Source organism: Strongylocentrotus purpuratus, unplaced genomic scaffold, assembly GCF_000002235.5.
Source record: "Strongylocentrotus purpuratus isolate Spur 01 unplaced genomic scaffold, Spur_5.0 spur5_scaffold_5, whole genome shotgun sequence".
Lineage (NCBI taxonomy): Eukaryota > Metazoa > Echinodermata > Echinoidea > Camarodonta > Strongylocentrotidae > Strongylocentrotus > Strongylocentrotus purpuratus.
The window spans coordinates 25,281,667-25,296,115 of NW_022145611.1; the positions used below are offsets into that span (position 1 = coordinate 25,281,667).

A 14,449-nucleotide genomic window follows, 5' to 3' on the forward strand; every position below is an offset into this window, starting at 1 on the left:
AGCTCGTGGAATTATGTGCCCACCACTAACCTGCTACAATATCATTAACAAGAGAAATGTAGGGGGTTGCCTGCCCGCCAAAATGGGATTGACATTGCCTTAAACACGATTGTGCCCGCCCCCTACCTGCACCAATGAAACAAATTTTATATGGCAATTCATTGAGAGAAAGGTGTATTTTCGCTCGCTAGCTAAAATGGGTATAAAATTAGCCTAAACACAATATTGTTCCCGCGCCCTGCATGGGACAATTGAACCAAGTTTAAGTGGCAATTATTAAAAAAGAAGTGATTTTTTTCTTGCTCGCTACACTCGTTCGCAAAAAAATGAAATTAACGTCGCTAACAAGTGAATGTTCCCACCCCCAACTTGCAACAATACCAGTTTATATACCAAACGTTACTTAAAGATTTTTTTTTGCTCGCTCGCTCGCCAGAAGTGAAAATTAGCATCGCCTTTTTTGTTTGTTTCGGTCGCTTGCCCCCCCCCCCCTGACGGACTACCCCAGGTACGCCACTGGACGCCTAAATCTAGTACCTTGAAATAAAAAATTACGTATTATTTTGTGACGACATACGTACGCGTAACGCGCGGAAGACGTCTCGCGCGTGCGCTATTAGCTTTATGTATTGTAAGTTAGCCACGTCGACTAAGCATATTGAGTAGAACTGTTCTGTGTATGGGCAGATGAGGGTGGAGATCAGACAAAGATTTCACGTAAAACAAGACACGGTAAGAGGTAATACATATTATTTACATATGTGTGTGTCCTATTTAACATGAATTTTCGTTTGTAAAAATATTTCGTATTTCACTTTCTAGTAATCGACGAAAAATTCATTGTTTGCAGAATCTTGATATCGGTTGTTAGAAACTGTTGTCCCATTCATCATATTTTGCGTAAGTAAATTCTAGGATCTAGACCTAGAGTCTAGGCTATGTCTTTGATTTAAATTTTGATAAATTTCGAATACTATAATACTAGTATTTTAATTGAGAGGAATAGTGACTTGAATCGAAATATGAAGTCATGCAGCACAACTATCTTCAGTTCATACACTGTCTGTAGTCATTATTTGTATCGCTCATGAAATAAAAATACTAAAACTAGACTAAAAGTTAGAGTCTAACTTCATGACTTAGACTAGGTCTAACTTTTAGAGTAAAGCTAAGGAGGGGGTTTTCGGCCACTTATCGACAAAATCCTATTTTCTAGACCCTTTACTTCCTATTTATTATAATTTCTTGTTCAAATCATGAAGCAAATATTATTATTATTTAAACAAAAACAGAATCCCAGAAGAAAAAAAAATCATGAATTGCCGTGACAATATTCATTTCAATTTTCACTGTTTCGAAGGCAGTTATCTGCATAGCGAACCAGTTTTCGGCCGCATGTTCAAAGTCAATAGGAAGCGCGCGCCATGCGTTTCCGCGCTGATCTATAGCACTAGCGGGTAGAGCGGGTATCCCACGCCGGAGCTCGCCAGGCCGAAAACTAGTACTGCAGTGATCGGAAATTGGAATCTGAATTAGACAGAGATATCGTGTGTGCGTTACGGTGCATTGATTTAATACATGCGATGAGATACTTTTGAGCTTGCGACTAACACAAAATTGGGCTCTAAATTAGGCACATTCATGGGGCACTAGAGGGCGCTTCGCTTGCGTACGACAATCTGAATGGCCTTGCTGCGGTGGGTCGGCAATAATCAGCCCAAAACTTGGATATGGGAGGTTGGAAGGATATATCTTTTTTATAATGTTATCCGGTCTTACCCTTAACCATCCTATGTTTAATCTATTTAGAAATAACATGCGAGTGTGATAAGAGAAACATCGGGCCCATTACTGAAGTAACTTTTTAAATATTAGCCTAGAAATGACCACCAAACGGAAAAAATTGACATTTTTTCCCGACAAATCTTCATAAAATCTGAGTTATAAACAAGTCACATCTAGGTACACTAATACAAATACGATTTTCTGAAAATTCAGGTATGATTTATTAAGTTTCTTTCAAGTATATTTCTGCGCATTGCAGCGCCAATATTCTACACTGCTTCAAAATCACACTTGAATTTTTTTTTTGCAACGAATTTGATACGAGGTCCGCGAGTGTTCCCCGTTCCTTGCGTGTTGAAAGTTTGGTAATACATAGTTTGCATTGACTCGCACGAAAAAATGGTCGAAAACAAAATGTCAAATGAAGAAATAAACAAGCTTTTGTATAGTTATAAGAGTTCTACCGAGGTTTCTTTGTCGATTCAATTGATTATATAGTCTCAATTAGAATTCAGAATTATCTCACTGAAAAGTTAAGAAACCGACGATGTTCTTGATCTTAGTTATTTTCATTGTGCCAGCAGCCGATCTAGCGTTGTTTGGGCAAAAAGCTAGGCCGCTGCCTTCCCACGCGAACCCTTACGAGTCCCGCTAAAATGGCGCTCTGCGGAGCTCCGAAGCTGTGTTGGTATCGCTGCAAACTCTCAGCCGGCTAGCTCCCCACGAAGGACCATTCGCGGTATGGCGAGAGTGTGTGTGTGAAGTATGATTTTGGATTCGAGAACGCACGTAATGCAACCGTGCGCGTCATTTTCAGCTGTCGAATGTATACGACCAATTTTACATGTACGATTTTTAGTACAGATACTTGGTCAGTTTTCTTCTTATATCTTTGGTTTTACAACATTTAAAAATATAATTTCTTCAAATTTGCTCCTGACTCGGTTCAGACTAATTGTCTGATGTGTTTTCAAGTCAATTTTTTTAATATATTTTTTTGCATGAATTTGCCTATCTAAATCTGAAAAATACTTGAAATAAAGCTCATTTTATGGTACCCATATTTCTTACAGACACGCGTAAGATACTTGATTTTTCAGATTCGGGTAGCGGGACCGCCGATTACATCGCTAAAATGTGATATTTTAGGACATTTTTTTCATTGCAAATGTGGTTCTTCAGTGACACTGGCATGGTATGGTGTGTGTGGGATATGTGTTATGCTATTATGTATTTTAAAGGGATTTTACCATGCATCCAACCAATCGGCCGAAAACTGGAGCTGGTCGATTACCCCCTCCTTTACTCTAGGGTAGAGTGCCCAGTATTCGGTCACTTTTTTGGCCAATCAGAGCACTCGTTTAATATTGGGTTTATGAATATTCATATATCACTGGGTCAAGCTGGGTTGACTCGTATGTAGCTATTGGACGTTCGAAGAAAAAAAAATGAATATTCATCAACTAAAACCAAGATGGCTGAAAACGAATCATGTTGACTACCAGACTTTCTCGGATTAATCATTAATTTAGGATCTAAATGAGCAAGCTATCGTAAGTCCAAGTAGATATTTCTGTGTTATTTTTTAATTTCATGTATTGTAATATTGCAGCCAAATAGAATATATGAGGATGTAAAGAGTGAAAATCTTGTTGCATATATCTCATTCATCGCGGTCCGGCCGAACTGAACCATTTGTTCAACTCAGTCCCCATAGGACGTACTTCAGTCTATGTATAGAGGCGGTCAGAGGAGCCAGATGCAATCTCAACGGAACAACCGTCGATATCAGAGACTGAAGCTTTCGGTCTAAGAGAGTCAATGCTAATGCGTATTGACCTCTAGCGCTGCACTACGTGCTAACAGGCAGCATTTAAATACACCAATAGTCAATACACTCAGATGCACACAATCATGCCGATGCGGCTGATCAGCAAGTTTGACAGTGGACTCGCGATTTGAATTTTTAAATTATTTTTTCTAACATCGGAAATTTAAAAAATTGTATTTTCCTGCTTAGGTGTTATCAATCGTCACAAATACAGATTTTGAGTGAAATCAGTTGAGTCAAGGAGGATATTACAAATGGAGTTACAGCTAGCAAATTTATGACCAGGAGTATTACGCAACGCGCAAGATAACAACCGACATCAGAGTGCCGCTCGCTGGAATTTGCCCGTAGACAACAGCTAGGCCGCTCTCTGATGTACATGTACAAGCTTCCAAGCCGCCGTCCAAACCCATTCACATTAAGTGGAGTAAAGATTCGCAAACATATAAAGCAACTGTGCGCAGTACCGACTTACTAGTCGTGAGCATGCGCAGTTGTTGTTATTGAATTCCATTTGTTTTTCTGATTCCAACGATGTATTTTTCGTCAAAATCCACCCAGAAATGGGCTAGTTATGATTTTTATGACTCCATACTCAGTATGTTGTAGTATCAATTTCATAATTCGTTATAAATATGTTCCGATCTTTTGCGGAATTTAGACTGTATTTCATTCAAAAGAGAATGTTTTTGTCTTTGAAACCCACCTTATCGGAAGAGTGCCCAGGGGTGCCCATGCGCTTAGATTTGCACGTGAAGATGCCTATGCATTTGGTCAGCTTGGTTTGCGTCGTCTGCTGGGGAAAGATACGCGTTCAAATTCGTGTTCTGTGCACCTAGTGACTCTCATTTTCTATTCGGCTTGTTTATTTTTTTTCTGATTGCAATCTAACGAATCGATCTAGATCTCGATCTCCATAATTTTACAGGGTCTAACGTCTATGTAAATAAAAGTTAATCTTTTTATGAACAATTAGCTAAACTCGCTAATATAATAATACTTAGAAGTTTTTGAAAATAATCCTTGATCATTGTCTTAATTCAAAATCTAGATTAACAGTTACTCACATGCATTACATCATTCATGATGGTTCAAACTTCATTTTCAGCCATCATATGTTTTTTTTATTTTGTTGTTTTCAGGACTGTCCTAGTGTCATTTTTTCACTGCATCTTTTACAGTTCATCCCTAATTGTGTGGTGAACAAAGAGTTGCTCCTCATGTAGATTATATTTAGTTCCTAAAAGACTCTATAGGAGTCTATACACATAGGTCCTAGGCTATGACCTAAGGCCAAGGGCAAGGCTAAGGAGTAAGGTCTAGACCCTAGTTGATTTTGATGGAGGGGGGGGGGGTAGGTAGTGTTAAGGAAATAATTAATAATGGCTGTACTTTTGTTAACCACTTCATTCTGTTTAATCAGGCAATGTATATGTTACTTAATGATATGATAACCATTGAAAAGAAATGTGAAAAGCCTGTCATAATCGCGCAAGGCTATTTCCTCAAAACATTGCAAAACCCACACGGAATGCAATGTACAGAACCGAAGACGAAGTCATTACTCAAACGTTAGTGCTTCCTTTTATATAGATCTACCCGGTAGTCTAAATCGTAATAATCATTATGAATTCCAATTTTCGAATCATCAGGAACAAGTTTCAATTCACCGATTTCAGATAAAGATAACTCGTCATTTAAATCAAAGTCGTACTCGGAATATGTGCTTTCAGTCATTGTTTGCGATTGTCAAAATAGTTAATCCAAGAAAGCCACATACGAAAGTAGCAACTGCGCGATATCTAGAGCGATGTCAAAACAGCTGTCGTAAATCATCTCGCGAACACCCGCTGAGTTTACGAGGCGTCAGTTATAACGGTTTTTATAACACTACAGTCTACTGGAAAAATGAGTACCGGTATGGTAAAACCGGTCACTCAAAGATTTTTACTTTTTCAAGACACTCTTTTTTAGGGCTTCAATATTACACCATATCACATACTCTGATAACACGTAGGGCCATGCATCTCAGATTTAACATTGTTAAAGGTATAGACAAGTTTTGGAAATGCCCCCCTCTCAAAAAATGAAATGGAAGCTCTTATTACCAATCATGTGAAAGAATATATTTTGACTAATATGTGATGATACAAATTTGCCGGGAAACCACCTACTAATTGATATATTTGGTAAATTATTATATCTATCTGGAATGGATAGATATCGCATAGTCCCTTATCTTTCTGTGTACACTGCTTATGACTTTACCAAGACTGGGCCAAATTTTGCAGTACACACCAATACTTTTATGCTAGATGATCAACCTTTTCTGATCGATCCCACAACGCTGCCTTTAAGACTTATTCTGGCTGCATTAAATGCCATGCAAATAAATCATTAGACTCTACCGTCATGGGATGATTGTTTGTTTTAATTTGCTTTTTCTTTATTTTACATTAGAATAGGATTAGATCATTAGATCTACTTTGCCAGCTGATAAACAAAGGTAAGTAGTTTTGCCCTTTGTCTTTTGAATCTAAAATAATTTTTCCTTCTATCCACACAGAACTAGCCAGAAATAGAAAGTCTTGATGGCGAACTACGAGTTCATACGACAGAACGAAGAGAGGGATGGCGTTCGTTTCAGCTGGAATGTGTGGCCATCTAGCCGTCTGGAAGCCACCCGAATGGTGGTCCCTCTTTCAGCTCTCTACACCCCTCTGAAGGAGAGACCTGATTTACCACCCATTCAGTATGATCCAGTCCTCTGTAGCAGATCAACATGCAGAGCTGTCCTCAATCCATTTTGGTAAGTCAGGCCCAGTTGTGGATAGATACAGCTACTTGCTTCCTGGAGGGGAAAAAAAAGAGGGGGGGGGGTGATTACTTATCAAAATTAGCAAGCTAATAATGGTCACGCGCATATCTGAAAAGCCAAAAAAACATTTTGAAATTGAATGGCTTACTAGTTATTAGCAGAAAAGCAGTGTAATACTTTTATAGGGGCTAAAAATGATTTTCAAATCTATGATTGAAACTCATACATTGAAATATAAATTCTAAGAGTTTGTTAGATGAAAAATATCCATGGTTTGTCATCTATTTAAAGAAGGGGCAGTCTTTCTGCTCTTGTTTGTAGGTAACATAGTTTCAGAGTATGGTGAATTGAGTCTCAATTAGGCATGGAACTTTGTTTCAGCAGAATTTCTAGCATTGGTCATGTTTTTGTTGTGGATGTGTAATCTTGGTGCAATTGAACTGTATTCATTTAAAAAAGATCACTTTATGTATTGGTTTTAATATGATGGATGTCTATATTCATTTTCTCTTTCCAGCCAAGTGGATTACAGGGCTAAGTTATGGAACTGCAACTTCTGCTTTCAAAGAAATCAGGTAATTGTACATTTACAAGGCTCTATAAATGGAAACACTTTTCAGGTCATATGTTTGCATTATGAATAATTTACAAACAATCATATACATGTAGATGTATGCCAAATTAGCAAAAAGATATGCTTTTGCCATACTTTTTGCTCCCATGTCAATAAGGGATATTCAATCCGAATGAATTGGTGTATTAACATTATAAGGAACATGGTAAAGATATTAATAACGTATTGCTGGAGTAATGGATGTATTTGACATGTACAATGTAAATGTTTTGTGGATCAACCTGGTTACTATCTGTGAGTGGTACATGTGCATGTACCTTACTTATACCAATCTTGAAAATTGAAATAGCGATTTTGAAATGAAATCAGATATCAAATCTCTATTTATTCTATGAATGTTTAAATTTCCATTTACCTTCTTTCTCTCTTTCACAATAGTTCCCCAACCAGTACAGAGGAATATCTGAACAGCACCAGCCAGCAGAGTTGATTCCCCAGTTTACAACGATTGAATACACACTGACTGTAAGTGCTTGAGTTTATAGGTACTCCCCAATATATCGAGAGGGGTTATTATTTATATCACTTGAATTCTCAGTATATCAGTATATGTGGTGAATCCTTCATCATTTCTAGAATCTGAATTACAGTTTTAGTAAATCCTTAGTCAATTTATAGAACTGTCATTTCTGATTTAAAAATAAAAACAAATTCTTCTACATTTACATATCGAGCGACAATGAAGAATAATTAGAATGCATAATTTATAAAATAAACATTTTCCTTGGCTTTCCCATATGAAATCTCTTGGTCTTTCTCACTCTTCAGAATTTCTGTAAATGTGTGTTATGATTATTTAGGTTTATACAAATAGGAACCGGTATTCCATCTGGGGTCTAATGCAAGTTACACATACTCATACATCACAATTGATAGAAGTATTATAGAAATGATAATTCTTTAATAACAGATCATCAAGCATTTAGATTTATTGAAATGTTTCATATTTGTGTGATAGCGAGCTCCTGCTGCCCCTCTTATTTATCTCTTGGTTTTGGATACATGCATGGAAGAAGAGGACTTGCAAGCTCTCAAAGGTAATACATATTTGTTGTTTTTATTATTCATCAGAAAGGAGGAATATGTATGATCTGAAGTTATCAGAAAGTTCATAAACTGTTGAAATGAAGGAAAATGTAGATTTATCCTTTTTTTAATAATTTATATGTCACAAAGATTGATTTTTAGTTGGGCAAAATTTTCAAGAATGATAATCCAGACAGTTGGTCTTAGAAGTATTTGGTAGATGAATATGTCACCAAGACATTAATGTTCATGTTTGCTTTGACTGTGGCACCTTTTTAGCTCATAAGTTTGCTGTATTGAAAAAAGCTTGTAACAAGTATAAAAGGAATGATCTTTTTTCTGTAGCAAATAATTTCTAATGGTGGAAAAATACCCCCCCCCCCCCATGATAAAAGTAGCATCTTCTATTACCTATTTTTAGTTAATGATTGCAGTATGTTGAAAATGTTGCATACTCTTTTACTCTAATGAAAGTCATGCATATTTTGTTTCATTAACATATTGAGTAGAGATTGTTTTAGTGAGATATTTTCTTGCATTACTCATTATGTTTCTGTTCCTATAACATTGATCATAGCACAATACACAATATGCTTGTTGATAGGATTGACCTTTTGAATGTCATTTCAAGAACTATATTTAAAATGTATCTCTATTTGTTTCTTGATGAGCAGAATCCCTTCAGATGTCATTGAGTCTGCTGCCCCCTAACGCCTTGATTGGTCTCATCACGTACGGTCGCATGGTTCAGGTCCATGAGCTGGGCTGTGATGGATGCTCTAAGAGCTATGTCTTCAGGGGTACTAAAGACCTTACTGCCAAACAGATCCAGGTAGAATGAACCGATAATTCTTTGTTTTCTGACCTTTCCTTCTTGTAAAGACAGAGGTTAAGTTCTGGTGAAGATGAAAATAATTTGTCAGACTTCGCATTGCTGTCATTATCGTGTAGAAGAATACATCATAGAAGAAATGTTCCATGAAAATTATTGCTCTTTACAATTTAGATCCAAGCGGATTTTAGTCTGAAAAAGTTGGACCTTGTTTACATTCCCAAAGAGTATTTATTTTGCACTCATAATGGAATATATCTCAACACCCCAAATCTTTTTCTCAATTGCAGTTTATCTTTCTCACAGAAGAATCTTAACCAAGATACAATTGGCTAAAAATAATAATTTCTTAAATACTACATTTTTTGGTTTCATTGTGGGTTTGTATGAGCGCCCAATTCAAATGCAAATCTACTTGTATTCGTACAGGACATGCTTGGCATAGGACGTGTGCCAGCACAGGCACAGAGGGGCAACCAACAGCCACAGCAGCCACAACAACCACCTATGAACAAGTAAGCACAAGTAGTTTACAAGTTATTAGGCTTCATATTGATTGTAATGAATAGGCCAAATATCAAATATTGCCTTTTGGGAGCTGAGAAGGCAGTAACTTTTTATTAAGTGTGTGAAGTTCATAAACCTCATGTTTTCAGCAAATTATAATGATGACTGTGATGATGATGAGGACGGTAATGATGATAATGATGATGATAATGATTGTTGTTATTAGTATAAGAATTGTTGTTATCATTATGATTATTATAAATATCAGTAATAATGTTATTATCATTAAGGTTATTGTTTTCCTTTTATAGATTTCTCCAGCCTGTTCACAAATGTGACATGAACCTGACGGACTTGCTTGGAGAGCTGCAGCGAGATCCATGGCCTGTCAATGCCGGAAAGCGCCCCCTTCGTTCCACTGGAGTAGCACTCTCCATTGCCGTTGGCTTGCTTGAGGTAAGTGCGAAGGGGGAGTCTTATTCAATAGAGGGAAAGGTGTGGATGTGTAAACCTTACTCAGTCTATGACTTGTAATTGATAAAATGTCTGACATGAATTCTATATATTGGTTACTCTGCTAGTTAGGCAACCTATTTGAATTGCCTTTTGAACTATTATATTTGTTTAAGTTTCTTTCTCATGATGTTGTGATATGTTTGGCTAATCTTAAAAGTGTTTGTCAGGAACATAATCTGACAATGGTTTACGATAAAGAAATGAAAATGAATGAGAGATGCATAACTGGTCAGCAGTTGGTAGAGCGGTGGTCTCGTAATCCAGCGAAACAAAGGCAATGCACTAGTGTCCTTTGGTAAGGCATTAATCCTCATTACCAGGTCTCTCGGAGAGGACCTAAAGCCGGTCGGTCCTCTGGTTGCTAATACTAACAAGCATTTATGCTTTCTTAGCAGTCAGGTAAAATAACCACCACAATTCAAGTTCTAAATCAAGATGTAGTGATGTACTTCTATTTCTCCTCCTTACAGTGTACGTTCCCCAACAGCGGTGCTCGTATCATGCTCTTCATGGGTGGTCCTCCCACCCAGGGACCCGGCATGGTGGTCGGTGAGGAGCTCAAGACAACCATCAGATCGCATCATGACATCGAGAAGGACAGTGTCAAGTTCATGAGGAAAGCAATCAAGGTAAGATGGCAGATAATAGTATTTGGTGAAGGAATTTGATAAAAGGGGAGGGAGTAAGGGTTATGTGACACATGCTCTGGCAACACATATTCCATGGTCAGTGTTCTACACTCAGTGAATTTGCTAGACTTCAACCCTGGACCAATAGAGCATAATTTATCCTAAACCTTCTGAAAACCAATTGCTCCTCTATCCTCATATGGAAACATCTGCAATTGTTTGTATTTATGTGGAAAGAAATGTAATGTAGAGTCAACAATATTAGATACTGTAGAAGTAATAATTGAAGTGATATCTTACAATTCATAATGCTATAGACTGCGTGTAGCTTTCATCTGGGATTCCTTTTACACACAACAAAATAATTGATTTAATTCAGGTCTTTAGTTGCCTCATTATATGCAGGCCTAAGAGAATGCATATTAATCTGTGACCCAATAAAAAAACGCTATACCTTATACGTGTGTTATACCCTCGCGCGCCAAATCATGAAAATGTCTCGCATTGCCAATCTTTGAACTTGGCGTCTCTGTAGTATTCATATCTATTGTTTTAAATTACTTATGTACATTTATATAATGTGTTTGTAAAGCGATGTGATACAGTATGTAAGAGCGCTATAGAAGTGTTAATATTGTTTTATATTGTTTTGTAAGGTGTTTCAGTTTGGCTAATTTACAAATAAAAGAGAGTGTATTTGGGACATAGTGTAGACTGTGTATCGAGCCCAGATACTGGAGGAGTGGAATTCAGAAGAATACGAAAAAGAATCAAAAGACAGATGGAAGAAGATGATACAAGTATCTATCAATTTTTCACTTTATTATAGGAGAAAGATGTTGATGGCTCTAAGAGTTTGAAAATTTATTTGTTAACAATTATAGAGATTGATTAGGATTTAGATGTTTTTTACCCCTTTTTCTCATGCCCTTACAGCACTATGATGCCCTATCAAACCGTGCAGCTACTAATGGCCACACCATTGACATCTATGCCTGCAATCTGGATCAAACTGGTCTACATGAAATGAAGAACTGCTGTAACATCACTGGGTAAGTTCTGTTTCTGCTGCATTAAAAAAGATATTCCAATCGTTAAGTTACATTATAAGAAAAAGTGAATTTATATGTGGGCGGCTTTTTTTTTCCACAGCCACCACTACTCAAAAAAAATATGTATTCATGTGTCCTGTATGTAAAGAACAATGGTCAGTTCATTTTATCATTAATGCTAACCAATGCCTTTCAGTAATGTATGTCTTTTTATTACCCTAGTGGTCTCAGTCATCATTGATTCTGAGTCTCTTGTACTGGTTTTCACCAATTTAATTTCTCCTGGTTTAGTAGTGTTAGTGGTTTTGCCCGTTTTTTTTTTTTAATTGATTTTTTTAAAAATTCATCGTGAATTAGTATGTTGACAAAAGAATATATATGTGTTTGATGCCACAGTGGTCACATGGTGATGGGAGATTCCTTCAATACATCACTGTTCAAGCAAACCTTCCAGAGAGTCTTCTCCAAAGATGTCAAGGAAGAATTCAAGATGGCATTTGGAGGGGTACTGGAAGTCAAGGTAAGACTAATGATCAACCTTTAACCCGAGATGGAAGTTTGTACTAAATGATCTAAATGTTTTAGAACTGTATGAAAACAACTTAACAAGTTAAAGGGAATGATACCCCCCCCCCCCATAAGATAACGAATTTATTCATAAAACCTGAATCAATTAATATAAATGATTAGAAGTAACAGGTCGACTAATATAAAAGATACACACTTTGCTCATATCTTATTCAGTGGGTAAATGTTCCTCTGGGCATGGAAAGGGTATACTGCCCTCGCTTGTTCCTAATCCTCATTACGTTTCCATGCTTGCAAGAGGAGAGGTTCAGTATATGTGCTTGAAATATTTGCCATTAACTTTTCAAGAGGATGACAAATAGACAATGATCTACTCAAGTGGTTTACGTGTTTTGAAAATTGATGCTCTTGGGTATGCTTGTTGGGTTTCTTATTGTCAGCTAGATACAGAAATCATTTTTAATGGAATGAATATCGTGAAGGAAGTGGATGATTATGTGCAGCGGTGACGGGAGCTTGTATGAAAAATAGATATTGCAATTATACAGAATACTGTAGAAATATTGTTTTAAGAGATCAAATTTGCAAGGGAAGTGGGTGGTTCTTTGCTTGCTCTCCCTAATATTAGTTCTAAAAATTAATATGCATTCATGTTTTTAAATTTGTCAATTCCACTTGTTTGTTCAAAAATGTACAGAATGCGCACAATATCTCCAAACTTCGAAAATGACTGAAAACATATTTTCTTTAATTTTGATTATAGTTCCTCTATTTTCTATGAAAACACTAAGTTGAAATTGGCTGCTTGTCAAATATGAGGCAACTTGTTACATTATTTTATTTGAACTGCTTTTCTTTACCATATTGCTGTTAGCTACCTGTTGGATGCACAACATGCACGTAGACTGACAAGTATGCTTTATCATTGTAACCAAATTATTTTTAGATGGATTTTACTTTTCTATGTTCAATGAAATGATTTCAGTGCAAGTAATCTACATTTCTTTGGGAATGTGGTAAAATGTTAGGTATAACACTTTCTTGTAGTTTTGATTATATGATTCAATTCCTTTCTTTTTGAATGACAAACAGTTTGTTTCTGGAAATACCCTCAATCTTGTCCATATCTCGTATTGCTTTCCTCTAAATTAGATAATGTTGCGTAGACTTGCTTTGTATGCCTGTACACTAAAGAATAACTTTTATTGTATTTGCAACAATACAATATGAATTGGATATTAATATCTGTCATTTTTATTTCTCTTATTTCTTTCTCTCTTTTCATTTTTTTCTCTCTCTCTCTTTTATTTTCTCCTTCTTTCTATCTCTTCTATTTTCTTGTATCTATTTCTCTCTATCCGCTCCCTCTCCTTTCCCTTTCCCTCCTGTGTCCTTCTCTCCCCACCTACTCCCTATCTCTATCCATTACTCCCTCTCCCCTATCTATCTCTTTACTTGTTATCTCTTACTCTCTCTCTCTCTCCATGTCCATCTCTCTCTCTCTCTCTCCATGTCTCTCTCTGTCTCCTACTCTCTCTTTCTATCCCTCTCTGTCTCTCCATCCTTCCACTCTCTTCCTCTCACCAGACATCTCGTGAGATCAAGGTATCTGGTGCCATTGGACCATGCTTCTCCATGGGGGTGAAGGGTCCCTCTGTGTCTGATACAGAGATTGGAACAGGAGGGACATGCCAGTGGAAGTTCTGTGGACTCTACCCCAACACCACCGTAGGGCTCTTCTTCGAGGTCGTCAACCAGGTAAGAAATACATCATGAAATGAGACTTGTCTTGGAAATTGTATATGTATGTGTTGTGGTGTTTTTGTTGTCGTATATTGGAAATTTTTCAGAGTGCATGAAACCTCTCTAAAATGATGTATCTTGTGTGATAAATTAATCTATTGCAGGAAGAGAGGAAAATTCCTTATTAGCTGATGTGTTAACAATTCTGTGTTGAAAGTAGGACAAAGTACAGCAGTATTTTTTATTCTTTGAGTACAAGTCTTTTTTTTTTTAATACCAAATCAAGAGTATCATCTGATCATGATTATTGATTCTTGACAATTTAAACACTAATCATTAGTTACTGCATAGAATTATTGGAAAAATACATGTAATGTGTGTTGACCGCCCCCCCCCCCCCCCCCCCCCCCCCTCTAATCTCTGTAGTGGAGGAACAAAATATCTTAACATTTGGCACAGGAATGAAATTTTTAATTCATGACTAGAAGTGTTTATTAATAATCACCTGGTTAATCATTCTGATCAGGCTTCACGATTATTAGTAAAGC

The 14,449-nt window shown here is 36.8% G+C and overlaps 1 protein-coding gene across 2 annotated transcripts; it reads left to right on the forward strand.

The window, feature by feature from the left end:
* Positions 1-612: 612 nt before the first annotated feature.
* Positions 613-13,988, forward strand: LOC576977 (protein transport protein Sec23A). Of its 2 annotated transcripts, none has more exons than XM_030999452.1 (12): positions 613-732; positions 6,183-6,425; positions 6,952-7,009; positions 7,447-7,533; positions 8,027-8,105; positions 8,769-8,926; positions 9,356-9,441; positions 9,745-9,889; positions 10,420-10,578; positions 11,515-11,630; positions 12,027-12,150; positions 13,746-13,988. In XM_030999452.1, exons 2-12 carry the CDS (start codon positions 6,208-6,210, stop codon positions 13,932-13,934), a joined length of 1,419 nt encoding a protein of 472 aa, XP_030855312.1. In that variant the 5' UTR covers positions 613-732; positions 6,183-6,207; the 3' UTR covers positions 13,935-13,988. The 2 variants fall into 2 exon arrangements, with proteins under 2 accessions (XP_030855312.1, XP_030855313.1); XM_030999453.1 differs by having other exon boundaries at positions 635-739.
* The last annotated feature ends 461 nt before the right edge of the window (positions 13,989-14,449 follow it).

Excerpts from the sequence above, each read along its gene's own strand:
- LOC576977 (XM_030999452.1), top strand. The coding sequence starts at position 6,208 with ATGGCGAACTACGAGTTCATACGACAGAACGAAGAGAGGGATGGCGTT. Across the intron at positions 6,426-6,951 it reads GCTGTCCTCAATCCATTTTG|CCAAGTGGATTACAGGGCTA; the intron begins GTAAGTCAGGCC and ends TTCTCTTTCCAG. Across the intron at positions 11,631-12,026 it reads AACTGCTGTAACATCACTGG|TGGTCACATGGTGATGGGAG; the intron begins GTAAGTTCTGTT and ends TTGATGCCACAG.